This window comes from Rhineura floridana, chromosome 6 (genome assembly GCF_030035675.1).
Source record: "Rhineura floridana isolate rRhiFlo1 chromosome 6, rRhiFlo1.hap2, whole genome shotgun sequence".
NCBI lineage: Eukaryota > Metazoa > Chordata > Lepidosauria > Squamata > Rhineuridae > Rhineura > Rhineura floridana.
In genome coordinates, this window is record NC_084485.1 from 1,329,820 (window position 1) to 1,353,944 (window position 24,125).

General features: G+C 51.9%; 3 protein-coding genes across 7 annotated transcripts; 1 reads left to right on the forward strand and 2 right to left on the reverse strand.

The window, feature by feature from the left end:
• ZSWIM3 (zinc finger SWIM-type containing 3) lies at nucleotides 1–6,119 on the reverse strand. Of its 3 annotated transcripts, XM_061630731.1 has the most exons (3): nucleotides 5,800–5,818; nucleotides 4,821–4,963; nucleotides 1–2,803 (listed from the first exon to the last, which is right to left on the reverse strand). In XM_061630731.1, the coding sequence occupies exon 3, from the start codon at nucleotides 2,797–2,799 to the stop codon at nucleotides 742–744; it is 2,058 nt and encodes a 685-aa protein (XP_061486715.1). In that variant the 5' UTR covers nucleotides 2,800–2,803; nucleotides 4,821–4,963; nucleotides 5,800–5,818; the 3' UTR covers nucleotides 1–741. The 3 variants fall into 3 exon arrangements, with proteins under 3 accessions (XP_061486715.1, XP_061486716.1, XP_061486714.1); XM_061630732.1 differs by lacking the exon at nucleotides 4,821–4,963 and having other exon boundaries at nucleotides 5,800–6,119; XM_061630730.1 differs by lacking the exon at nucleotides 4,821–4,963 and having other exon boundaries at nucleotides 5,182–5,884.
• ACOT8 (acyl-CoA thioesterase 8) lies at nucleotides 6,106–15,565 on the forward strand. 2 transcript variants are annotated; one of them, XM_061630734.1, is made up of 6 exons: nucleotides 6,111–6,297; nucleotides 8,593–8,729; nucleotides 11,224–11,449; nucleotides 12,162–12,319; nucleotides 12,844–13,035; nucleotides 13,145–13,351. In XM_061630734.1, the coding sequence occupies exons 1-6, from the start codon at nucleotides 6,152–6,154 to the stop codon at nucleotides 13,261–13,263; spliced, it is 978 nt and encodes a 325-aa protein (XP_061486718.1). In that variant the 5' UTR covers nucleotides 6,111–6,151; the 3' UTR covers nucleotides 13,264–13,351. The 2 variants fall into 2 exon arrangements, with proteins under 2 accessions (XP_061486717.1, XP_061486718.1); XM_061630733.1 differs by having other exon boundaries at nucleotides 6,106–6,297; nucleotides 12,844–15,565.
• On the reverse strand, nucleotides 12,464–20,861 carry SNX21 (sorting nexin family member 21). 2 transcript variants are annotated; one of them, XM_061630735.1, is made up of 5 exons: nucleotides 20,393–20,861; nucleotides 16,912–16,974; nucleotides 16,098–16,390; nucleotides 15,409–15,566; nucleotides 12,464–14,762 (listed from the first exon to the last, which is right to left on the reverse strand). In XM_061630735.1, exons 3-5 carry the CDS (start codon nucleotides 16,366–16,368, stop codon nucleotides 14,091–14,093), a joined length of 1,101 nt encoding a protein of 366 aa, XP_061486719.1. In that variant the 5' UTR covers nucleotides 16,369–16,390; nucleotides 16,912–16,974; nucleotides 20,393–20,861; the 3' UTR covers nucleotides 12,464–14,090. The 2 variants fall into 2 exon arrangements, with proteins under 2 accessions (XP_061486719.1, XP_061486720.1); XM_061630736.1 differs by having other exon boundaries at nucleotides 14,661–14,762; nucleotides 15,416–15,566; nucleotides 20,393–20,857.
• Between the last annotated feature and the right edge of the window lie 3,264 nt (nucleotides 20,862–24,125).

The following is a 24,125-nucleotide window of genomic DNA, read 5'->3' on the forward strand; positions in this document are numbered from 1 at the left end:
TTGTATTTTCAACAATATATTTGATCTAAATACATAGCAGCAAATCTAAGTACATAGCAGCAAATCTAGTCCCTGCTGGGAGAGGCTTCGGAGCAAAGCAAGCAAGCACCAACTCAGCATGGCCCCCCTCCCTTCCCAATCACCTTGTCTGCCACTGTGAAGCAGCAGGCCTGCACCTCAGGAGCGTTAAGGCAGGAACACAACTGGAACAAAGATAGCATTGCTTGCATGCGTTGGGCCTAGATTCTCCTCTTATGAAGCACCAAAATACAAACATTGCAGGATGGTTTGCATAAAAAGACACGTTAACAAAAAGAAAAAAGGGAGGGCAGAGGAAGCATACATTTGAGTCAAGAGCAATGAGTAAGGTTTGGCAAGGAAGACACCAAAGTGAACTCGCAGGACAGGAGATTCCACGGAGAAGGCCCTCCATGGGAAGTATGATTGTCAGGCCTGCAGCCATGCACTGCAAAACCTGAAGAGCGTACATGGGTCAGTGTCACACTTAGTCAACGCGGGCCTCTGTTGTGTTCAGGTCTGGAGCAACCACGCTGCCCTCGATTTGCTTGCTAGTTTTTATTAAGAGCAGCCTCCGTGGGGGAGAGAAGAGACCATTTTATTGCTGAAAAGCTAAACAGCAACCCTGAGTTTCTTTAGTTGGGAAGAATCACTGTGGGCTTGGAGCTCAGTCCGGGCCACCACCAGCCACCATAACTCCACACTAGACTTCTCAGGGGGATTTCAAGCCAGAGAAGTCTGGATGTCTTCAATAGCGGGAGCAGAAGTTACTGACGTAACGTCCACTTCTTCCATCTCCTTTTTTACCCAGAGGAAGGGGAGGTCCCCCACATTCCGGATATTAAGGGGCTTCTCCAACGCCTCCTCCCCCCGCAACTCACAACACTTAGTCCAGATGTTCACAATCATCTTGAGGGTAGAGGAGCGCTCCTCCAGTTCCTCCCCGTCGCTCTGCAGCAAAAGGTTCCCGAGTTCCTTGCTGAGAGACTGGATTTTGTCCCCTCGCTCCTCAGATGCTGATGCCACTAGCACCCCCTGTGTGCCTGTGGAGTGCCCAGGAAACTCAAGAAGGTTCTTCCCCAAGACTGAAAGGTGCTGGTATTTCTTCTGCCAGCGCTTGCCAACCATGGCTTCTCCTACTACCTGCCTATTAGCCAGCAGCATGGACAAGATGTGCCGGCAGGGCAACTGGTAGCGGCAGTGGAAGTAGCAACTGCAGCTCTTGCCGTCTTTGCTAACCTGATGAGTGTCCTCCAGCAACTGAACTGTGGTCTTGTTCTTGGTGGAATTCAGGAGCTGGGTGGACTTCTGCACCACATCCCATTCGTTCAGACACAACTGGTAAGCCAGGTCAGTGCAGGTCTCCCTCAGAGCGGCCAGCATGGTGGCCACAGGCTTGGCTGGACTATGTTTGGTGAATTGCTTGGGAGGCTCTGTGGCATTTTTGACTGGAGGTTGCTGTGAGGTGGTACTCGAGCTGCGTTTCACGGAGGCACGGGTCTGGGCTTTTAGTTCCTCCATGAGGCTGCTGCGGCTGTCCTTCTCCAAGCTGCAGAAGCCCTGGTTCAAGTTCTCTAGGCCTTTGGTGTTGAAGCAGTCAGCATATTCTACAAAGCGAAGGATGCTCGTCTCCAGGGACAGCTGAGTGCTGAAGAGGTTGGAAAGTTTTTGAGTGATAAGATCCAAGCTGTCTATGTAGGTGCTGCAGGAATGGAGGCCCTTCTTAGCATGCATGTACCACAGCATCTCGCAGGAGAACCAGTTGGTCTGAAGATATTCATACAAGCCTTGGTCTACTAGACGCTTCACCTGCTGAGAGAGCATGTCCAGATTTGAGCTGGAGGTGGAGAAGACAGCTTCCCTCAGAGCCAACTTTAAATTATGTTTCAAGGAGAAAGAGGCATGAGACTCCTTCAGCTGCTTCTCCAGGAACCGCACGGTGTGAAAGACAGACAGGAGGACCTGCGCCGAAGGAAAGAGCTCCTTCAGAGTAGCCCGGTGGCGGAAGGACATGTCCACAAAGACCACCTTGACCTTCTGCCACTCAGGGTTGAACTCCTTGAAGACAGAGAACATTTTCCATGCGTTCTCCTGAGTGTCCTCCTTCAGAATAGCAAAGTGAACCAGCTTCCCCACACGGTCCTTGCTCTCCACAAGGAAAGCATACAGCACGTGCCCCCTCTCACTCTGCACCTGGTGCAGCAAGAGGCTCTCAGGAAATTTGACAAACAAGCTCTTCATCTTGCTGGTCTGGAAGTTCAGCCTCTCCAGGTCCTGGTCACTTCCAACACTGATGGAGGCCAAAGAACCCATATCGACCCGCAAGAAGTTCTTCATCACTTCGGCAACTCGAACCAAAGCAGAGTTAGAGTTGTCTTTCTCAGTCTGAGGGATTTCTGGCTCCTTGCAAGGGGAAGGTGGGAGAGAGGGAGTCTCCTCCGAGTCCATTTCAATCTCCACTTCGACCTCGACACTGGCGTTACTGTCCATTTTGCAGGCTTCTGACTCTTCAGGCTGCTCCCTGCGCAGCTTAGCTGGAGGGCTGCTGCAGGCTTTAGAGCTAGCCAGTCTGGCTGCCGCTCTGGTTCCAGGTGGGGCATCAGAGCTGATCAAGGAAGCCTTGGACTCTGCATGGACATGGTTACCATTCAGCTCACTGATCACTAGTCGGTCTATTTCCTCATTATACTGAAGGACAAAATAGGCCGGGCACAAGTTGGGTTGTTGCTGCTTCTTCTTGCTATATTGTCTCGACCGGACACAACCAAACTTCACCTGCATAAACCTGATGGATTGAAGAGAAAAAAGGGAAGTCAAGAGAGCCAAGCTTTGCTCTGTGATTCAGTTCTGCAATCTAGTGCATATGTTGCCCTGCTGGGCCAGTTCTGTGGTTAAGAACATTGCACCACTCCACAATGGTTAGAGGCAGTGGAAAAGTCTGTGGTCTAGAAAGTGGTGTTCAAGATCACAGAGCATAGTCTAAGGACAAACGATGCAGTAACCTTGCTGACGCTAAGCAGGTCTGAGGCTGGTCAGTGTCTAGATGGGAGATGGCACACAAGGGGATTCACAGGCTTTTCATTCCATGGTGGAAGAAAGGCAGAATATAAAGGTGCTAACTAAAAATAAACCCTTGCTGAGCCATGAGAACTTCCTTTGGTAGCTTCGGAGACGTCATTATTCGCCCAGCTGATCTTAGTCTTCTGGTGGGGACAAACAGATGAGAAACAAGTTCAAGCAGGGCTTGAACAGGGGCTTTTATTTATTTATTTATTATTTGATTTCTATCCCACCCTTCCTCCCAGGAGGAACTTCCTGTATGGACCAGCACAGTCCTGGCCTGCCTCACATGCCCTGTAGCCTTCCCAACCACTGGGGCCCCGATTTTGCCAGCACTCTGATACAGAGTACCTGATATCTTAGCTCTCACGGTTAGTGGAATCTTTCAAAGAAAGCTTGATATGCTGCCAAGAATCCTAAGTGAGCCAGTGAATAATATATTAGAATGGAATCTCCCTTTCCAATGGGAAGCTCTACGCCATTGCTCAATAATTTTAGATGCCAAGGCTGGGTAAGCCCACAGCAGCCATTTGGTGAGCTAGGTACAATTCTGTAATCCCAATTTATTTGCTTCTGGAGAAACCTGTTGGACTAGGAAAACCAGGCTGGAAATTAGATAGTGTGATCTAGCAGATGGGGCATTGGCCTAAGACCAGAGTTTAAATCCCAGCTCAAACAAGGTTTTATCAGTTCGCTTCAGCACTCCATCTACCGCCTTGTTGTATTATGAAAGTGCGGTCTACAAATTTTGAAATAAATATACAATGGGTCATTTCCAACAAAGTCAGTCAGAGTAGAGCCACTGAATCCAATGAACACAAGTTAGTCATATCCATAGATTTCAATAGGTCTACTCTGGGTAGGTTTGATATAACCCAGTGGCAACAATGGCAGCCTAATTATTAGGATTACTAGGAGAATCGTAAGATCCCCCGTGGCGCAGAGTGGTAAGCAGTGGTAACGCAGCCGAAGCTCTGCTCACGGCCAGAGTTCGATTACAACGGAAGGAGGAAGTTGAATCTCCCGTAAAAGGGGTTGAGGTCCACTCAGCCTTCCATTCATCTGTGGTCGGTAAACTGAGTACCCGGCATATGCTGGGGGGTAAAGAAAGGCCGGGGAAGGAACTGGCAAACCCACCCCATATATACGGTCTGCTTAGTAAACGTCGCAAGACGTCACCCTAAGAGTCAGAAACAACTCGCACTATAAGTGCGGGGACACCTTTACCTTTTACTAGGAGAATCAGTGAGTTATTGCTAAAGTGCCATGAGATTATAATTCTAGCATTATTCTGAGTGGATCACCAAACTCTCTTAACAGCAGCAAAGTCCTAGCAAAAGATATTTTTGGTGTGGGAATTTTAAAAACAATCCAAAAAGGTGCCCACCCTCTTGACCAATGACAGATACTACGTGGAGACCAGATGCTTTTGCAGAAAAGATCCCTGCCAGCAAGCATGGGGCCCACAGCCCAGTGATACAGCCCAGGCTTTGCATGTCAAGGGTTCAATCCTCAGCATCTATTCTATACAAAAGGGTTTCAGGCATCTGGGCATGGAGAGACGTCTCCACCTGAGATCTTGGAAACCTGCTGCCTGTTAGAGAAGACAGAACAGGCTAGAGAGACTAATAGTTTGACCCAAATAGGGCAGGTTCATACAAGGAGAGGTAGAGGCAGCCAGTGACTTTGGGACACAGAGGTATGCATCACTCAGAAGCTTCTGGCTTTGCCAAATACCAGACCTGAGAGAGCCAATGCTGTGAAGAAATAATTGCAGGAACAGGAACACTTATGAGGCTGCTTTGAAGTAGTTTGGTAAGATGCAAGGACCAATCAACAGGGCTTCACATCAACATGTTCTGTGCTTGAGGCTGGAAATCTCATTCTACAAGAACAAGGAGGGCTGGTAAAATTTCTGGAAAAACGAAGAGCAAGGGCTGAGTATGATAAGATGGCCTGCTTTAGATATCTTCAGAGTTCAATGGTGAAAAGAAGGTTGGTTAAGTGGGAGCACCTCAGAAAAGGCTTGCATGAGCAGATGCGGGGCTGGCATGAGGATAACACACAGAGCGCCACAACAGGCCCAAGCACATGCACTCTTACGTGACATCCTCACGGATGTGGGTCCCGTTCTTGCGGTTGTAAAACCGGACAGAGACGCAGCTCTTCAGGCCGTACTGCAGCCGGTTCTCTTTCTTGTAGGTGCTGAAGCATTCCCGGAAGTCCTCGTAGTTCTTGAAGCAAGAGCCAGGCTCCATGGCCGCCAAGCGCACCCACGCAGGTCCAGCAACCTGCCTGCCTCCTACCCAGAGGCCTGGCAGGGCATCCTTGCCTGCCCTTCAGGATAACGGTGGAAGGGGGCTCTCTTCAACAGATGGGTTGCCACTGGTGCTGCCTCACTTGGGCACCTTTGGACTTCCCAAACCGGGGAGGAGAAAAGGAGCTCTCCCTCCCTCCCTGGGTTCTCCCCTTTGCCTCCTCTCTGGAGAGAAGCAGAGACTTAACCCTTTCCTGCCCAACAAGTTCTCCTGAAAGGGAATAAGGATTGGGGTGGTGGGCTTAACCCCTTCCGGTCTGGAAGGTTCCCCTGGGATGAGAGGGTGGCATATTAACCTTTTCCTGCCCCAAAAGGAGAGGTTTAACCCTTCCCTGCCCAGAGTCTTTATTTCTCCCCTAGAGAGAGAGGGATGGAGGAACTGAAAGAGAAAGAAGGCCCCATACCCTTCCAGCCTCCCTTCCCACCGACCCTCTACGACCGCTCTAGAGATGGAGACCCAAAAGCACCGCTCCGCCTTCCTATAACTAAGGGGAAAAGGCCGCCCCCCGCAGGGGATCCACCAATCAACGCTCATGTCGCTGCACTGACAGCTGCTGGCCCAATAGGAAGGCGGGATTCCTCCCCACGTGACGAAGGACCGAACGGCTAGCCGACCAGTCGCACGACAGGTCCCCGCCTCCGCCTTCAGGGCGGGAACTTCCCGTTTCTGCAAGCCGAGGCAGGAAGTAAGCGGAGACGAGCTTCCGTTTACGTTACGCGCACTTCCGGTGGGCTCCTGTCAGGTGACCGTTCAAGATGGCGTCCCCCGCAGATGTCGGCCGGCTCCGGGCCCCCGATCGGGAAGGAGAGGGAGGCAAAGACGAGGCCGCCCTGGGGGACCTGCGCAGCGTCCTTGTCACGAGCGTCCTCAACCTGGAGCCGCTGGACTTGGACCTCTTCCGGTCAGAGAGGCGGCGGGGCGGGCCGTTGCGGGAGAGCGAAGGGGTTGTGAGCTCCTCGGGGCAGGGGCCTTGGCCGTGGCAGCATGAGCGCCTCACAGACAGCGCCGCCTTTTGAGCTGCCTTTGACAGCCGCACCTCAGGCTGTGCTGGTAAAGCTTCCCCCCATTAGCGTCGGGGGATCCTGGACCTGGCAGGTTTCCGCCGGTAACGCACCTGTGAAAGGCAACGCATCGCAGAGCGACGTCACTGAGGCTCTCATGATATTACTTACATTTATATCCCGCCTTTAAACTTTTGGGCATTTGGTTGGCCACTTTGGCAGCTGTGAAAATGGCAAATTCCATGCTAAGGATCATTGGAAAAGGTACTGAAAATAAAACTGCCAATATCATAATGCCCTTACACAAATCTATGGTGCAGCCACATTTGGAATACTGCGTACAATTCTGGTTGCCTCACCTCAAAAAGGATATTGTAGAGTTGGAAAATGTTCAGAAAAGCGCAGCCAAAATGATCAAGGGGATGGAACAACTCCCCTGTGAGGAAAGATTGCAGCATTTGGGGCTGTTTAGTTTGGAGAAAAGGTGAGTCAGAGCAACATGATGGAAGTGTATAAAATTATGCACAGCATGGAGAAAGTGGATAGAGAAAAGCTGTTTTCCTTTTCTCATAACCCTAGAACTAGAATGCTAGAACATTCAGGGCAGACAAAACAAAGTGCTTTTTCACACAGTGCAGAGTTAAACTATGGAATTTGCTCCCACAGGAGGCAGTGATGGCCACTGACTTGGATGGCATTAAATGAGCATTAGACAAGTACATGGAGGATAAGGCTATCAGTGGCTACTAGTCTCCATAGTCAGAGATGGTATGCTTCTGAGTACCAGTTGCTAGAAACCACAGGAGACAAGAGTGCTCTTAGCCACTGTGGGAACAGGATGCTGGACTGGATAGGCCATTGGCCTGATCCAGCAGGCTTTTTTTCTGTAGTTATGCGCTGGGTTAGATAGGCCTTTGGTATGATCCTGCAGACAGGCTCTTCTTAGGTTCCCACAATAACAAATAACACATAATGTTCCTTCTGCACTTACAAGGAAGCGTTCCTTCAGTATGGCAACACCTACTCTCTGGAACCACCTGCCTATTAATATTAGGCAAGCACCTTTGCTGTACTGTTTTTAACACCTGCTAAAAAATATATATTTTCAGACAAGCTTACCCAGACATGTAATGTGTTTTTAAAGCTATTTATTATATCTACTTTTTGATTATTTTTAATGTCTGATAAGTTTTTAAAGTTTGCTTTTATCAGTATTTTCTAATGAATATTTTATATTATTCTATAAAAACAGTTTTTTAAATTAGATGGTAAATAAATCTTTTAAAATAAAATAAATAAACAAGTAGAAAAAATTAAAATGTAATATAATAAAGCTATCAGTGGATTCATATCCATCTTGCAAACAAACACAACAAATTGTCAGCTTGCAAAAAGTGAGAAAGCCCAAGTATGGGTTGTATACAACATAATGCTAAGTCACTCTTTCCATCAGCACAAGGATTTCTCCTTTGGCAACGGGACATTCTCCGCCTCTCCTCCTCCCTGTGTGTCCATGTATTCTGCTCTGAGGTTCTCCCCTAACCCATACCACCCTTTTTCTTTGTGCGAGATCTTATCCCAGTGTGCCTCTGTGTTGGAATTGCTTTTAAGATGTTTTTAAAGATTTTTTTTTAAAAGATGTTTTAAAATATGTTTTGTTTTAATATGTTATACTTTTCTTTTTACTATGTTTTAGAGTGCTTTTAGTGTTTTTGTTTGCTGCCCTGGGCTCCTTCTGGGAGGAAGGGCGGGATATACATTTAATAAATAAATAAATAGATGATAACTTGAATGGGGGCTTTGCTCTTTGAAAGAAAGACCCTTACTCTGGAATAACCTGAGAAAGAAAATGGGCTCTTATGCTTCCCCACCTTGCCTGAACAACAAATCAGAATTGTACACTGGGAACTGCTACTCAATAGAAATTAGCATGTTCTGGTGCTTGACCCCAGATAGTTTGAGAATGGATTGTAAGGCTCTGGCTTGCCATGTAGAGAAAAAGCACCAGCTGCGCTTGATATGACCCCACATTATCTGCCCTGTCCCCACAGCCATGGCTCTGATGAAGGGAAGCTTGCAGGCAGGGCTGCCCCTTAGTCTGTGTCAATAAGAACAAGAAGCCAAAGGGCAATTGGCAGACAGAAAGGTGCCTTCTGCCTTGGCTAACCTCTCTTTGTCACCTTTCTTTTTCCTAGTGGGAGGCACTACTGGGTGCCAGTCACACGGCGACTGTTTGGTGGGCAGATAGTGGGCCAGGCCTTGGTGGCAGCAGCAAAAGCTGTGAGTGAGGATGTTCAAGTCCATTCGCTGCATTGCTACTTTGTGCGAGCAGGTAATAACGGACTCTGGGGAGGGAGGGGTGGCATCTTGGAGTGACTTGTAGGCAGACCCTGGGAAACTGCTGAACTGACAGTAGAAGGTGATCAAGCCCCCCCTGAAATACAGGCATACCCCGCTTAACGTTGCTTCACTTAACGTTGCCTCGCTATAACGTACATGCTCCATCCGTCCCCATACCCCGTTTAATATTATTAATATTAATATATTATTAATATTAATATTATTAAAAGTATTATTAAAGCTAGATTAACTAAGCACATAGAAGAACAAGCCTTGCTGAAGCAGAGCCAGCATGGCTTCTGCAAGGGAAAGTCCTGTCTCAGTAACCTATTAGAATTCTTTGAGAGTGTCAACAAGCATATAGATAGAGGTGATCCAGTGGACATAGTGTACTTAGACTTTCAAAAAGCGTTTGACAGGGTACCTCACCAAAGACTTCTGAGGAAGCTTAGCAGTCATGGAATAAGAGGAGAGGTCCTCTTGTGGATAAGGAATTGGTTAAGAAGCAGAAAGCAGAGAGTAGGAATAAATGGACAGTTCTCTCAATGGAGGGCTGTAGAAAGTGGAGTCCCTCAAGGATCGGTATTGGGACCTGTACTTTTCAACTTGTTCATTAATGACCTAGAATTAGGAGTGAGCAGTGAAGTGGCCAAGTTTGCTGACGACACTAAATTGTTCACGGTTATTAAAACGAAAAGGGATTGTGAAGAGCTCCAAAAAGATCTCTCCAAACTGAGTGAATGGGCAGAAAAATGGCAAATGCAATTCAATATAAACAAGTGTAAAATTATGCATATTGGAGCAAAAAATCTTAATTTCACATATACGCTCATGGGGTCTGAACTGGCGGTGACCGACCAGGAGAGAGACCTCGGGGTTGTAGTGGACAGTACGATGAAAATGTCGACCCAGTGTGCGGCAGCTGTGAAAAAGGCAAATTCCATGCTAGGGATAATTAGGAAAGGTATTGAAAATAAAACAGCCGATATCATAATGCCGTTGTATAAATCTATGGTGTGGCCGCATTTGGAATACTGTGTACAGTTCTGGTCGCCTCATCTCAAAAAGGATACTATAGAGTTGGAAAGGGTTCAGAAGAGGACAACCAGAATGATCAAGGGGATGGAGCGACTCCCTTACGAGGAAAGGTTGCAGCATTTGGGCCTTTTTAGTTTAGAGAAAAGGTGGGTCAGAGGAGACATGATAGAAGTGTATAAAATTATGCGTGGCATTGAGAAAGTGGATAGAGAAAAGTTCTTCTCCCTCTCTCATAATACTAGAACTCATGGACATTCAAAGAAGCTGAATGTTGGAAGATTCAGGACAGACAAAAGGAAGTACTTCTTTACTCAGCGCATAGTTAAACTATGGAATTTGCTCCCACAAGATGCAGTAATGGCCACCAGCTTGGACGGCTTTAAAAGAAGATTAGACAAATTCATGGAGGACAGGGCTATCAATGGCTACTAGCCGTGATGGCTGTGCTGTGCCACCCTAGTCAGAGGCAGCATGCTCCTGAAAACCAGTTGCCGGAAGCCTCAGGAGGGGAGAGTGTTCTTGCACTCGGGTCCTGCTTGCGGGCTTCCCCCAGGCACCTGGTTGGCCACTGTGAGAACAGGATGCTGGACTAGATGGGCCACTGGCCTGATCCAGCAGGCTCTTCTTATGTTCTTATGTTCTTAATGTTCACTCGCTTCGCAATAATGTACATTTTATTGGCATGACGCTGCCGCCATCTAGTGGTAATTGCGTGCAGTACAAGTGAAGACAATTGCTTCACTTAACGTTTATTTTCACTTACTCTCCGGTCCCATTGCGAACGTTAAAGCGGGGTATGCCTGTAATTCTGCCAGTGGCCAGCTTACGATCCAGGGAGGCTCACAGGCAAGGCATGATGAACGAAGAGGTCCATTTGTGCTCATTTGGCCTCCACATCTACAGATCTGAGGGAGTCTGCTTCTCATCATGCAGATTCTATTTTCTGCTGTTATGACTACTAGCCATTCCTGGCTCTATTCTTTGTATTCTTTTAAGCTTTTCCCCAAAGGCCAGCTCACACAGCTACTCCTCGTAGCTGTGTAGTTCCATTGCAGTTGGGAAGGCCCATAGTTCTGCGGCAGAGCATCTGCTTTGTGTGCAGAAGGTTCCAGGTTCAATCCCGTGACATCTCTTGGTAGGGCTGGGAGAGACTCCCTGACAGAAACCCAGGAGAACTACCACCAGTTAGCGTAGACAATTGTAGGCTAGATGGACCTATGGCCTGACTCAGTAAAAGGCAGTTGCTTATGTTCCTACATGATTCACATGGATTCCTCATTGAATTGTCTTGAGGTCTATCTCCTTTTCCTTGGCTTAAGCCTGCTGTTGCTTTTAGTAGTGAATGGTGGTTTGTGTGTGTTGCTTCCCTTGGCCAGTGGGGGGCACAGCTGCAGCCCCAACTCTCCGGAAGGGCAGGTGAGCTGACCACAGGTCCTTCCTGCTTGTAGGGGACCCCACGGTGCCGGTCCTGTACCAGGTGGAGCGCACTCGCACCGGGAAGAGCTTCTCAGTGCGCTCAGTCAAGGCCATCCAGCATGGAAAGCCCATCCTCATCTGCCAGGCCTCCTTTCAGCAGGATCAGGCCAGCCCTGTGAAGCACCAGTTCCACATGCCTGAGGTGCCCCCCCCGGAGGAGCTGCTGACCCAGGAGGAGCTCATCCAGAAGTACCTACAGTGAGTGGCAGGCACCCCTACCTCTGCTGGAGCGGACAGCGAGCTTGAGGATATGCTTGCAGCTAAACTGACGCCTTCCTGAGGCAGAGGCTCCCGGCTGGCCCAGGCAGCTGCCATGGCTGGAGTGGACAGAACCACATGAAGTGGGGGAAGGGTATTCATTAGGAGGGCCAAACCTTTTCCTGGCCCAGCTGTACGGAGCTTAGCTCTGCATGTGCTTGTAGGTCAGAGCTCGCCTGGGGCTCTGCTGCAATTCCAGCAGTCCTGGGCTCCCTACCCTGCCCTGCCCTGCCCTGCAGACGCACAGGCCTTTGACACCTCAGATGTCAAATGGCCCACCCTACCTTTGTGATTGTACCTTGTTTTAAACTGTTTTTAATGTTGTATTTTAAATCGTGTCCCACTCTGGGACCTTGGGGTAAAGGGCGGGTAACTAATCAAATAATAACCACCCATAACAGCTTCTGCCAGCGTTGGCTCGTGTCTGGCTGAGATGGGGGCAGCTGAAAATGGGACCTGCCCTTTCAGCAGCCAGACCCTCCCCAACCTGCATTTTCCTCCATGCCCTCCAGATGTTGCTGGGACTACCTGACCACTGGGCTTGCTCCCTGATGGGAGTTAGAGTCCAACAATGTTTGGAGGGCCCGTCCCTCCCCGGTTCCCTGCCCCTATCCCTTTGGTTCACCTCGTGCTTGTGCCTGCTTTTTCAAAGGGACCCAAACCTCCTGGAGAGGTACAGACAGGGACTCAACAAGATGCTGGCCCAAGAAGTTCCCATCGAGATGAAACCCGTCAACCCCCCCGACTGCTTCCACCAGAACCCACAGGAGCCGAAGCAGCTGTTCTGGGTGAGGGCCAGAGGCCACATTGGTAAGATCACGGATGGACCCTTCCAACATGTTCCCCTTTGTCAGCATCCTGGGGATTTGTCGCATGCTGCCTGTCCCAGAACAGATCCCAAGTCTGAGGCCCAGAGAAGCCACCTAAATCAAATATGAATGTAAACTTGCATGCTTTAGCTTGAACCATTGTTTATTCATTTTACAGAACTGAAACACACACACACACACACACTTTTGGGCAGAGATGATTGTGGAGGGGGAACATGCAGGCTCCTGCCCTGGAACTATAGGGCTTCTTCTCTAGGTTAGCACGTCTCCAGAGCCAGCTTCCCAACTCTGATGCCTAGGAACCTGCTGTGGAGGTCATTTGGGCCTTGCAAGTTTGCACAGGGCTGTCCCTGCGTCCCTCTGGCTCCTGCATGGCAGAGGGCCTTCAGCAGTCTCCATGGTGCCCTCTGACCCCTCCGCAGCTGCCCCTCCCCACACACTGTCTTCTCCTTCAGACGCTGTAGGACAGGGCTGGCCTTTCAGCCGGTGCCATCTTCGTTACAGGTGAAGGTGACATGAAGCTGCACTGCTGCGTGGCTGCCTACATCTCGGACTACGCTTTCCTGCATACAGCCCTGCTGCCCCACAAACACCACAGAGTCAGTTTCATGGTCTCTCTGGATCACTCCATGTGGTTCCATGCCCCCTTCAGAGCCGACCACTGGATGCTGTACGAGTGTGAGAGCCCCTGGGCTGGTAAGGTGCTGCCGGATGTGCAGGGTGGGTGGGAGAGAGAGACTCTGGGAGAAGGAGCGGTCTGCTTTGAGGCAAACAGTGCTCAGCGCCCCCCCTCTTCCACACACAGGTGGGTGCCGGGGCCTTGTGCACGGACGTCTCTGGCGCAGGGACGGTGTCTTGGCTGCCAGTTGTGCCCAGGAAGGTGTCATCCGTGTGCAGGAGCACCACACCAGGAACAAGCTGTAGCGCAAGCGCTTCCTGTCCCGCTGCAGCACTTACGAGGAGGCACAAGTGGGGCCCACAGGACCTTGGCCGGAAGACAAGCTGAGTGGGTGGGATTTGCACAGAGACCCAGAGGGAGGAGCACTGAGGAGCATTGCTTTATCGGGCAGATCAGTTACAGACTGTCCCCATCGCTAATAAAGTGTCTGCACCCCGCCCTGCAAGGCTCTGGTCTCCTGAGGCTGCATGTGGGGGGACGACCCAGATGCCACCCCTTTCCCTCTGCGCTACCCCACGGCAGGAGGGAGAGCAGCGAGCCCCTCTGCCCACCATGGCACAGGACAGCACAGCTGGGGCGCCAAGGCAGAAAGGACCGCCTGCAGCCCCCTTCCCAAGCTTCCCTTCTTCACCTTTTGGGGTTCCAGCACTTCCCGCCCAGCCCAGCCCAGCCAGCAGCAGCAGGGGCCAGCAGGACCGGCTTCTGCCACCATGGCCTGCCTCCCAGAGGCGTGCCCTCCGCCCCCCAGAAGCTGAACTGGCACAGCGGTCAGTGTCGAGACAAGCATGGCAGACGTTGCCATCCCTTTCCCCATCAAGCATTCAAGTAACATCAACGTCCCCCCGAGAAGCAGCGCGTTCCTCTACTGAGTCCTAGAAAAATCCCAGCAGTGCTCCTCTTTCGGGCACTGCGCTCCTCAGGCTGGTGAGCGGGCTGCCCTGGCACACGGAGGCCAGGTCGCCCGGAGTACAGCCCCTCTGGACCTGCTCGCACCCCAGCCCCGCCCTGCGCTCACAAAGCAAAACCAGCCAGGCTGCTGTCCCTGAGCACCTGCTGCTGCACGAAGGCCCCGTCAGGGCAGCGCTTGCTTGATGAGCAGCTCCTTCAGGGTGGGCAGCAGCAGCCCCACCTCTCCGGCCTCCTGCAGAGCCTGCAGCCGGGCCTCGGCCTGCCGCTTGTCCCTGCCCAGCATCCAGGAGAGGTGGATGTAGGCCTGCAGGAAGGGGGCCAGGAGCGGGTGGCGGTCCTGGGCCTCCAGCAGCCACAGGGCCTGCTCGCAGGAGGCGTGGGCCTCGCCAAGCTGCTCCAACTCCTGCTGGCAGACGGCCAGGCCAGCCAGCGTCAGCAAGAAGTGGCCAGAGTGGCAGGCCCCCAGTTTCTCCTGGAGCCGCTGGCTGTTGGTCCAGACTGCCAGGGCCTGGTGGTACACGCCGCTGCAAGTCAAGCGCTGGGCCCCCTGCAGGTCATTAAGGAAGAAGAACTCCAGGTAGTCAGCTGAGCGGCGGATCTCCGGCAAGGAGTGCAGGTGGGACAGGAATTGCTCAAAGGCCCGGCTGCGCTTGGCAATCGTCTCGGCTGTGAAGTTGCGCCGCAGCCGTTTCTGGGGGAAGGAGACGCCTGCCATGTCACTGCCAAAATGGCGACGCAAGCGCCGGTTCAGCCGCTCAAAGTCCGAATAGCGGCGGGCGATGGTGGCAGGAGCTTTGTCAAACTGCCCTGCCCGGATCAAGTAGATGGTGTAGAGCTGTGGGCAGAACAGACAGGGTGAAGGGAGCTGCCCAGAAGTGAGGGGACCCGCTTCCAACAGCAAAGCTGAATGGCAGCAGGCAGGCAGGCCTTCCCTCCCTCTAGCTGGCCGGCCATGTGTGGTTGTGCCCCACCCTCCACAGACGAATCCCCAAGTGCCAAGGAATTGCTCAGAAGCAAGGTGGGGGAAGCAGCAGCAGCGGCGTTACCTGAGGCTCTTCTGAGCCAGCAATGCCCAAACCGCAGCACAAGGAAAGAGAGAGAAGAGTCAGGGCCAGACCCCCCAGGAAGCCCCCCAAACCCAGCCAATAAGGCAAGGTGTGGCAGATGGGAGACTCACTTAGAAGGCAGAGAAGACTGTGAGGACGCTGCAGGCAAGGACTCAATCCAGGGCTAGCTAGCCACCCTCTTCTCTCTCCTTGCCACAGAGCTGGAACTGCCCGAGGGGATCCCACGGCTCCGGCAGATGGCCATTTGGCTGGGCCTGGCTCAAGGCCAGGACAGCTAACTGCTTTCCCCTCTCCACGGCCCCCTCCTCCCTACCCGCAAGAAGTCGGCTCCTTCTCCAGTCAGTTTTGCTGCCCCAGAACCCAGATCCTTTCCCAGGCCTGGGATCCTTCCATTGCCCTCCCCCCATCACTCACCACGTACTTGGAGTTGCGCTCATTGACCACGTTGGCACTGGTGACTTCGAAGAGGAGGCGCTGGGGTACGAAGCTGCCCCGCGATTTCCGCCAGAGCTCCTGCAACTGCCGCGTGAGCAGGTTACTGCCCCTGCGCTCCGTCGAGGGGGGGCTGTCCTCTGCACCAAAGGGGGGGGGGAAGAGAAAAAAGCATGTATCAGAGGAGAGTGGGGGGCTTTCAATTTGCATCTTCCCACTTTGGGTGGCGGCAGTTCCCCGGCTGCAGCAGTGGGGAAACTTTGGCCCTCCAGATGTTGCTGAATGAGAAGAGCCTGCCTGCTGCATCTGGGCAACGGAGGCCCATCTAGCTCACCATCCTGTTCTCACAGCGACCAACCAGATGCCCATTACGGGAAGCCCACAAGCAGGGCCTGAGTGCCTCCGACTATGGAAACAGAGCATAGCCACCTTGGCTAGTAGCCCTTGATATCCTCCATGAATTTGTCCATCCCTGGCCTGTGGCCATGTTTGCGATGGCTGATGGGAGTTGTAGTCCAGCAACATCTGGAGGGCCAAAGCTTCCTCCCGTAAGCTCCTGCCTACGATTCGCCATGAAGGTGCCACCTGTACACCGCCACTGGCGTGCCCCATAAACCACCACTGCCACCCTCTCCACGGCCAGCTTCCCGCTTCTGGCTTCAGGGTCCCACCTCCGTTCTCCGTGGTCTCGCCCAGCAGGCCCGGTTCCAGGGACTCCCCCTGCTCCCCTCTTGCCTCGCTGGTGTCCTCTTCTTCCTCTTCCTCCTCATTACTGGTGAAGCTCAGAGTCCCGCTGAGCCGCGTGGAGAGGCCCTCCGTGTCATCCTCTAGCTCAGAGCTTTCCGGAAATTCTTCCGCTTCTGAGCTGCAACCCGCCAGCCCGTCCCGCTCCCCCTCTCCAGCCAGCACATGCCGCAAGCGGTGCAGGATGCGAGATGCCATCCAGCTGGGGCCGCAGGAAACCCTGCAGGAGAAGAGGCAGTTTGGCCTCAGGGTGGGTCACCCACAGGAGGCCTCCAAGGGCAGGGGTGTCTCCAGAGGAGCCCAGCTCCCAGGCTGCCCCACATCATGGCTCTTGTTCTCTGGGGCTTCCATGCTGCTGGGCCCCAAGGCTGGTGTGGTGCCCACCACCAAAGAAAGAAACAATGGCAGATTAACCCTAACCCTAACCAAGAGACATCCCTTACGTGGTAAAGCCAGGCTGGGATGCAGTATGGCCGGGCCAGCTGGATTATTCTCTCCCCACCGCATGGCCAACTTTAGACATGTGAGTGGGAAAACCCGCCTGTTCATCATGAGGCCAGGTGATGGACAGGTGGGTTGTCCCACCCACCTGTAGCAACTGGCCCGCAGAAATGGTGGGGGAGAGATGGCAACGAAGCAGACTGCTGAGTTCAGTCCCGCTTCCTGCAGTGGCTCCACTTGCCCAACCCTTGGAGTCAGGAATGATGTCAAAATGAATACCTTGATTAAATTAAGACTTACTTAGGAAAGCTTGCTTTGCGAAGGCTGTTTACACTCCTTTTGTCCTCAGCCTGCCGCTTAGGGCTGATTAAAAAAAAAAAAGTTGAATGTATCAATGATACCAAAAGCATTAATTGCTCAACACTAGAAATCCAGTTCAGGCCCAAGTATTAGGCAATGGCTGAAAGCCTTGAGGATGGGAGAATCTGAGTCCTGTTGCGAGACATAGGAAGTTACTTAATACAGAGTCAGCTCTACCTAGCTCAGTTCTGCCCACCCAAATTGGCAGCAGCTCTGCAGGGGTCTCTTGCCGATTACTGGTCCAGATGTCATGAGAACACTGTAAACAGGAGGCAACATATTTACTGTATGTGGTTTGGCCTCTGATGATGTGTATACTGACAGACTTGCAACAGGCAGCCATAAATCCCCAGATAAAGCTCTGGGTAAGGTGGCCAACCCTCTCTGACCTACCAGTCCTTCCTCCCTGGGCTCCTTCTGGGACGAAGGGTGGGACATAAATTTAATGAATAAATAAGTATGACCTCTGTCTCGCAAGGTGACCCTTCTAGCCTTCACCCTGCTCTGCCCCTTTCTGCCCCATTTCGCTTTCTTTTAGAAAGCATTTTGTGCCCTCCCCCATTTCAAGGTGATTCCAAGCACATGGGGGATGTTTTTAGACATCCACCTGCAACTACTGGGAGAAGTCATCTGGAGATCGGTTGGGCTGCAAGGTTGCTGGTCAGCAGATGACATAGAGCTCTACTTCTCCTTTCTAGCAATTATTCCAGGGAGATGGTAGATGTTCGGAACCGGTTTCCGGAGCTCATCTGGGATGGATGAGCTAAATCCTGGCAAGACGGGGGTCCTGTAGGTTGGAAAACCCACAGATCAGGATGGAGCTGTGCAACCTGTCTTAGATGGAATTGCATTCCCCCTGAAGAGTCGGGTACACAGCCTGGGGACTCTCCTGGATTCAGCACTCTCAACGGAGGCACTGGAGACATGAGCAGCCAGGAGTGCTTCTGCAGACAGTGGATCTCGCTCAGTGATACATACTGTGGTTGCATCCAGGCCGGATTGCTGAAATGGAGGGGTGGGCAGACTTCAGGGGTCTACATTGTGCTTTTGCTAGAACTCTAAGCTCTGCCAACCAGAGCCAGGTGCAAAATGGTGGCTTGGGGGGTGGAGCAAATTATGGCTCCATAAGCTATACACTGGAATAATCTGCATATAGAAATACAGATCTCCTACATCTGAGTTGCTACAGGTCACGGATTAGCCAGTGTAGTGCAGAGCTTGGAAAAGTTACTTTTCCAAGCTCTGGTGTAGTGTAGTGGTCATAGCGTCGGACCAGGACCTGGGAGCCCAGGGTTCAAATCCCTGCTTGGCCAGGAAGCCCATTTGGTGACCTTGAGTGAGTCACCATCTCTCAGCTTTGCCTACCTCCCAGGGATGTTGTGAGGATCAAATCAGGAGGGGGAGAAAAATGTATGCCACCTTGAGCTCCTTGGAGGAAAGGTGGGAGATAAATGTAATAATAAATACTTTCAAGACTGGCCAGCAGAATGGCACAAAGAGCTGGTCAAAAGCAACCAATTAATATTCATATTTTACAGGAGGGGGTGATATGTGACTAACACAAATGCAGAAGATTGGTTTTTTTTACTTGCTATGGTTAAACTATTTATCAGAAACCCTTGCTGATGTACTGTAAATCCCTTGGTAGGTCCTGGTCTACCTTCTGCCCACCCCTGACTCTGGAGGGGCCACTCCGTGTGGGCTGCCTTTGGAAACAGCTTGGAAACTGCCAACCTACAGAGTATGGCAGCTAGTGTGCTGCTCAGGGCCAAGCATCCCCCCAGTTCTTTATGATCACACTGCCTTTGTTTCTGGGCCCACTTTAAAGCTCTGGCTTTGGCTTTTAGAGCCCCAACCCAGGCGTGAGGCACGTAAGGTCCTCCTGATGTTGTTGAATTCCAGTTCCCATCAGCCCCAGCCAGCCTGGCTAATGGCCAGAGGTTTGGGGAGTTGTCCACCAACATCTGGAAGGCCACTTTCCCCTGCCCTGCCTGGCTTGGGGCCACTTTGTCTGAGGCCCTGTGCTGTGGTCCGTCTACAGGAGAGCTTAAGTTGACAGACTTACAGGGGAGGGGGAAAGGGGACTTGGTGGCGGCCCGGCACTTAAGGAGCATTTGCATCCCCAGGAAATGCAAGTGGCCTCATCTTTGGAAGTTTTAAATCAAAGTATATGAAATATTATTTCAACGTCCTGTTTGTTAACGGCTGTTATTTTTATTAATTGCTGTTGATGCATTAATGCTGCTAAGTTTTCAAGGGGTGAAATGTGGTTTTTCCTGGCCTGTTTTGTTAAGTTTGATTATTTTGTTATGATCATGTTTATATGGTAACTTGTGCCCTGCTTTGGAGAGGCAATTGCACATAGTAATTAAAATTAAGTAAGATGATGAATCTTTGATTTGGGGCTTTTTTGCTCTGCATTTCAAAATCCAGACTACAGCAGCCAGGTGCTAATGCGGCAGGCAGGCAGGGGCAGTTTGTAACGGGGTCTGATGAGGCAAGGGTGGGAATTAATAGCCCCCAAGTTCAGTCCTGGAGCAGAGAGGGAGCAGCTGCAGGCAAGAGCCAGCCAGCCAGCTCGGGTGCCTACCTTCCGCCGCTCCCCAAGAGAAACCAAAACAAGGCCAGCGCTCAGCCCAGCCCGCTCCCAGCCCCGGGGGGGGGTTGTGGTTTCTGCCATGACGGAGCAGCTGGGAGAAAAACACCCCCCAGCAGCAGCAGCAGCTGCCTCCGGCCTAAATATGCAAAGGCGCAGGAGCGCCGGGCCAGAGGGCAGCCTCCCGTCCCAGTGCAAGTGGGCAGAAGGGGGCCACAGCAAGGCAAGCCCTTGGTCTCTCTTTGGAGGGCAGTTCAGGCCCTGGTGCGGGGGGGGGGCGGAACAGCGACCCTGGCGGGCACTCTGTTGTGCTTCCATCCTAAAGAGGCGCTGAAGCATAGACCTGAGGCATGGTTAATTGAGGGGGCACACTCTGCACATGCACAAGGGCACCCTGCGGATCCCCTCACACATGGCAGGCCTGAGCCCTGGCGCTGCGCATCGGTTTGGGGGGCTGAGCCCTGGCCTCGGACTTCAGGGTCGGGACGCCGCTGGGCCCCAGGGCTGTGGGGTCGGACCTGCCCAGAGCCCCCAGCTGCGGCGGAGCGGTGTGCCCAACTGAGGAGGGGCAGTTGTTGGTCGAACAGGGCCGTTGGGCGCGCCTGGATGCGAGGAGAAGAGGGTCTCGCACGGCACACTCTGCAGATACTCAGAGGCTGCGCGCTTTCTCCTTGCCCCACATGCCTGGGGGCGGCTGAAGCCCGCCTCAAATCAACACCCCTGCGCCGCCTCGGAAGGCAGCGGCCCGACGACGTCTCCTCCCCCTCGGCAGGACCCCCGCCCGTTTACTAGCGGGCGAGGGGAAGCCCAAAAGGGCCAGTTTACCTGGAAGGAAGGTGGGGTGTCGGCGAGGCTCGCGTCCCGCCTGCTCCCTCCCTGCGTCCGTCCGTCCTCCTGGGCGACCGAGCTGACCGCGCTGCGATGGCCGCTCGAGCTCCAGCGGCTCCTCCTCCTCTCGATCCTTCTCGCCCTGCGCCGGGAAGGAGGCGCCGCCCAGCGGCCCAGCTGGTGTGCCCGGGATGCGCCTGCGGCTGCGGGGCCGCCGAGTCGAGGAGGGGGCCAATGCGAAGCCCCGAAAGCGGCGCGGCGGCACAGTCGGGGAGGGGACGAGGACGGAGCGGGAACAGGACAGCCCCCCCGGGAAGCGGCGAAGGGGTTGCTGCCCTCGAGGGCCTCTCCTGCCGCCGCGATCTGCTCGTCCTCGGCTCTTCCCTGGAGCGCTGCCGCTGAAGCAGCCTGTCTTGGGGCTCCCCTTCACGGCTGCCCAGCGCCAGGTCTCTGCCCGACGTGTGCGGGCGGCGCTTCTTCCTTTCGCTAGAGAAGTGAGACCGCGGCGTTGGTCGTGGGCGCCCAGAGAAGCTGAACGGTGGGGTTCAGGACGGGCGGAAGAAAGGCCGCCTTCACCCAGCGCAGAGTTAATACATAATTGTCTTTTATGTAGTTTTATTATAATGTGATCTTTAGTGTGTATATTATGCATGTGTTCGATTTTATTGTAAGCCGCCCTGAGTGCCCTATTAGAGCCTAGAAGGGCGGGAGAGAAATATTTGAAATAAATAACTAAAATGAACCGTGGAAGTGGCTTCCGCAATGGCTACGCTATGCCTCCACGGACGGAGGCACCGTGCTTCTGAATCCGTTTCTGGAAGCCGCAGGAGGGAAAAGCCCTGTTGCCCTTGGGCCCCGCTTGCCGGCTTCCCTTTGGGGCATCTGGCTGTCCCCTGTGAGAACAGGATGCCGGACTTAGGTGGGCCACTGGCCTGACCCAGCCGGCTCTTCTGATGTTCCTGTCAGGTCAAAGGGCGCTTTTCACCAGGAAGAATGATGCTATGTAACTCAAAAGCTTGTGCATTCCCCCACCAACATCAGTGGAGCCAACAGAACAGTTTTCTGTTCCCTGTCTCTGGTATCCTCTGCAGGCAATTCCATGTGTAATAAATGGTGATGATTACAATGTGGCCCTCAGCAGCCCTGCCAGATTTTAATCTGGGTTTGGAAGAAATTGCATCCACAGCTTTATTTGTGAGGAGAAAACTTGCCAAAACGGTGTGTGAGAGAAGCCAGCCAGGGTGGTGCAGATGTGTAACTTAATTCTGCACCTAATGGTCTTGGGGGTAGGGCAACTCTTTAGACAGTAAAGAGCACCATTACTCTGGCACATTGCTCTGTTGAGCGGGGCCCTGGACACCTGCCCAGAGAAAGCCCTGCCCTGCTGGCACCACGGATGAGACATGATGCCACCCTTTAATCATGCTGCATCTTTCTTTCGGCGTGTGTGCCTCTGCTCCATAAATGGAAAGCCCTTTCTTTCTACTGGGCGGCTGCTCTGGCGTTGTGATAGTGGCAGGCTATGTGGTGCAACAGACGTCTGACTCTTCTACTACTGGTTGGAGACCAAAGTGGCCTCCAAGGAGCCTGAGGTTGTTGGCCTAGGCTAGGGGTGGCAACTTCATGCTTGGCAAAAGATTTCCACGAAGGAATCTGTGACTTACCCACCCACCCCTTCGTCCCAATTAAAAATTAAAGTTGCACTTCTAGGTACTCACTCACACATAGTCCTCTCGGAGATACAGCCCATTGAACTCAGTGAGACCTACCTCTCGGGAAACATGAAACTGGGTCAAGACGCACATGAAATGTATAACTGCATTTGTAATCTTATCTACATTTATAAGGCCATGCCAGTCTCTTGTGACACCTTAAAGATGAGCAAGTTTATTTTGGCAGAAGCTTTTGTGGACAGAGTGCATGCATATTATTAATTTGACTGTAACTCACAAAAGCTTATGTCGTAATAAATTTAATTTTTAAGGTGCCCCAAACTCTTGGTTGTCTCTGTCTAAATGTTGACAGGGTAAGTTGCTCAGGGCAGAGAACCTACTTTATTTCTGATGTAAAGAGCTTTGTACCCCAATGATGGGACGTAATTAATGAAGTGGAGACAATAACATTTTTCTACCTCATAATAGTAAAACTTGTGGACAGCCAATGCAGCTGAATGTTGAAAAAAAGTACCTCTGCACACAGCAGAGATATGTGGAATATTACCTGTGGAATTCCCTCCCCTTAAATATTAGACAGGCGTCATCTCTTATCTTTTCGGTGCCTATTAAAGACCTTCCTCTTTCAACAAGCCTTTTAAGTGGAGACTTTATCCCAGTCCGCTTCTGTGTTGGAATTGCTTTTTAATATGTTTTTAAACTTTTTAAAAAAACAATTTTTATTTTATTTTATTTTATTTTTAGACCGCCCTATAGCAATAAGCTCCCAGGGCGGTGTACAGCATAATAAAACAGGTTAAAATACAAGTGGATGTAAATACAATACACAATAAAACATAATTAAAAATTTTCAATTTTCAATCCAAATTTTAAAATTTTTAAAATGCCTGGGCGAAGAGGTAGGTCTTTACCTGGCGCCGAAAAGATAACAAAGAAGGCGCCAGGCGTATCTCATCAGGGAGGGTGTTCCATAGTTCGGGGGCCACCACTGAGAAGGCCCTAGCTCTAGTTATTGTTCTCCATGCCTCCCTATGCGTTGGGACACGGAGAAGGGCCTTCGATGTCGAGCGCAGCGACCGGGTAGGTACATAGCGGGAGAGGCGTTCCGCCAGGTATTGCGGTCCAATGCCATTAAGGGCTTTATAGGTAAGAACCAACACTTTGAATCTGGCCCGGAAACATATTGGTAGCCAGTGCAGCTGGACCAGGACAGGTGTTATATGATCAAATTTTTTTGTCCCAGTAAGAACTCTGGCCGCAGCATTCTGCACCAGCTGAAGTTTCTGAACCGTCTTCAGAGGTAACCCTACGTAGAGTGCATTACAGTAGTCCAATCTAGCGGTTACCAGAGCATGGATAACTGTGGCAAGGTTCTCCCTATCCAGATAGGGTTGTAGTTGGGCTACCAGCCGAAGCTGGTAGAACGCATTCCGTGCCACCGAGGCTACTTGAGCCTCCAGTGACAGGAGCGGATCTAATAAGACCCCCAAACTACGGACCTGCTCCTTTAGGGGGAGTGTAACCCCATCTAGGGCAGGTCGGACATCAACCATCTGGGCAGAGAGTCCCCCCACCAACAGCATCTCAGTCTTGTCAGGATTGAGTCTCAGTTTATTAGCTCTCATCCAGTCCATTATCGCGGCCAGGCAGTGGTTTAGTACATTAACAGCCTCACCTGAAGAAGATGAAAAGGAGAAGTAGAGCTGCGTATCATCAGCATATTGCTGGAAACGCACTCCAAATCTCCTAATGACCTCACCCAGCGGCTTCATATAGATATTAAAGAGCATGGGGGACAGAACTGAACCCTGTGGGACCCCATACTGGAGTATCCTGGGACTCGAGTAATGCTCCCCAAGCACCAACTTCTGGAGACGATTCTCGAGGTAGGAGCACAGCCACCGCCAAGCACTGCCTCCAACTCCTAAGTCCGCAAGACGTCCCAGAAGGATACCATGGTCGATGGTATCAAAAGCCGCTGAGAGATCAAGGAGAACCAACAGAGTTACACTCCCTCTGTCTTTCTCCCGACAGAGGTCATCACACAGGGCGACCAA

Excerpts from the sequence above, each read along its gene's own strand:
- ZSWIM3 (XM_061630730.1), bottom strand. The coding sequence starts at position 5,336 with ATGGAGCCTGGCTCTTGCTTCAAGAACTACGAGGACTTCCGGGAATGC. Across the intron at positions 2,804-5,181 it reads CACATCCGTGAGGATGTCAC|GTTTATGCAGGTGAAGTTTG; the intron begins GTAAGAGTGCAT and ends TCAATCCATCAG.
- ACOT8 (XM_061630733.1), top strand. The coding sequence starts at position 6,152 with ATGGCGTCCCCCGCAGATGTCGGCCGGCTCCGGGCCCCCGATCGGGAA. Across the intron at positions 6,298-8,592 it reads CTGGACTTGGACCTCTTCCG|TGGGAGGCACTACTGGGTGC; the intron begins GTCAGAGAGGCG and ends TCTTTTTCCTAG. Across the intron at positions 8,730-11,223 it reads TTGCTACTTTGTGCGAGCAG|GGGACCCCACGGTGCCGGTC; the intron begins GTAATAACGGAC and ends TCCTGCTTGTAG.
- SNX21 (XM_061630735.1), bottom strand. The coding sequence starts at position 16,368 with ATGGCATCTCGCATCCTGCACCGCTTGCGGCATGTGCTGGCTGGAGAG. Across the intron at positions 15,567-16,097 it reads CGAGACCACGGAGAACGGAG|AGGACAGCCCCCCCTCGACG; the intron begins GTGGGACCCTGA and ends CCTTTGGTGCAG. Across the intron at positions 14,763-15,408 it reads AGCGCAACTCCAAGTACGTG|CTCTACACCATCTACTTGAT; the intron begins GTGAGTGATGGG and ends TTCTGCCCACAG.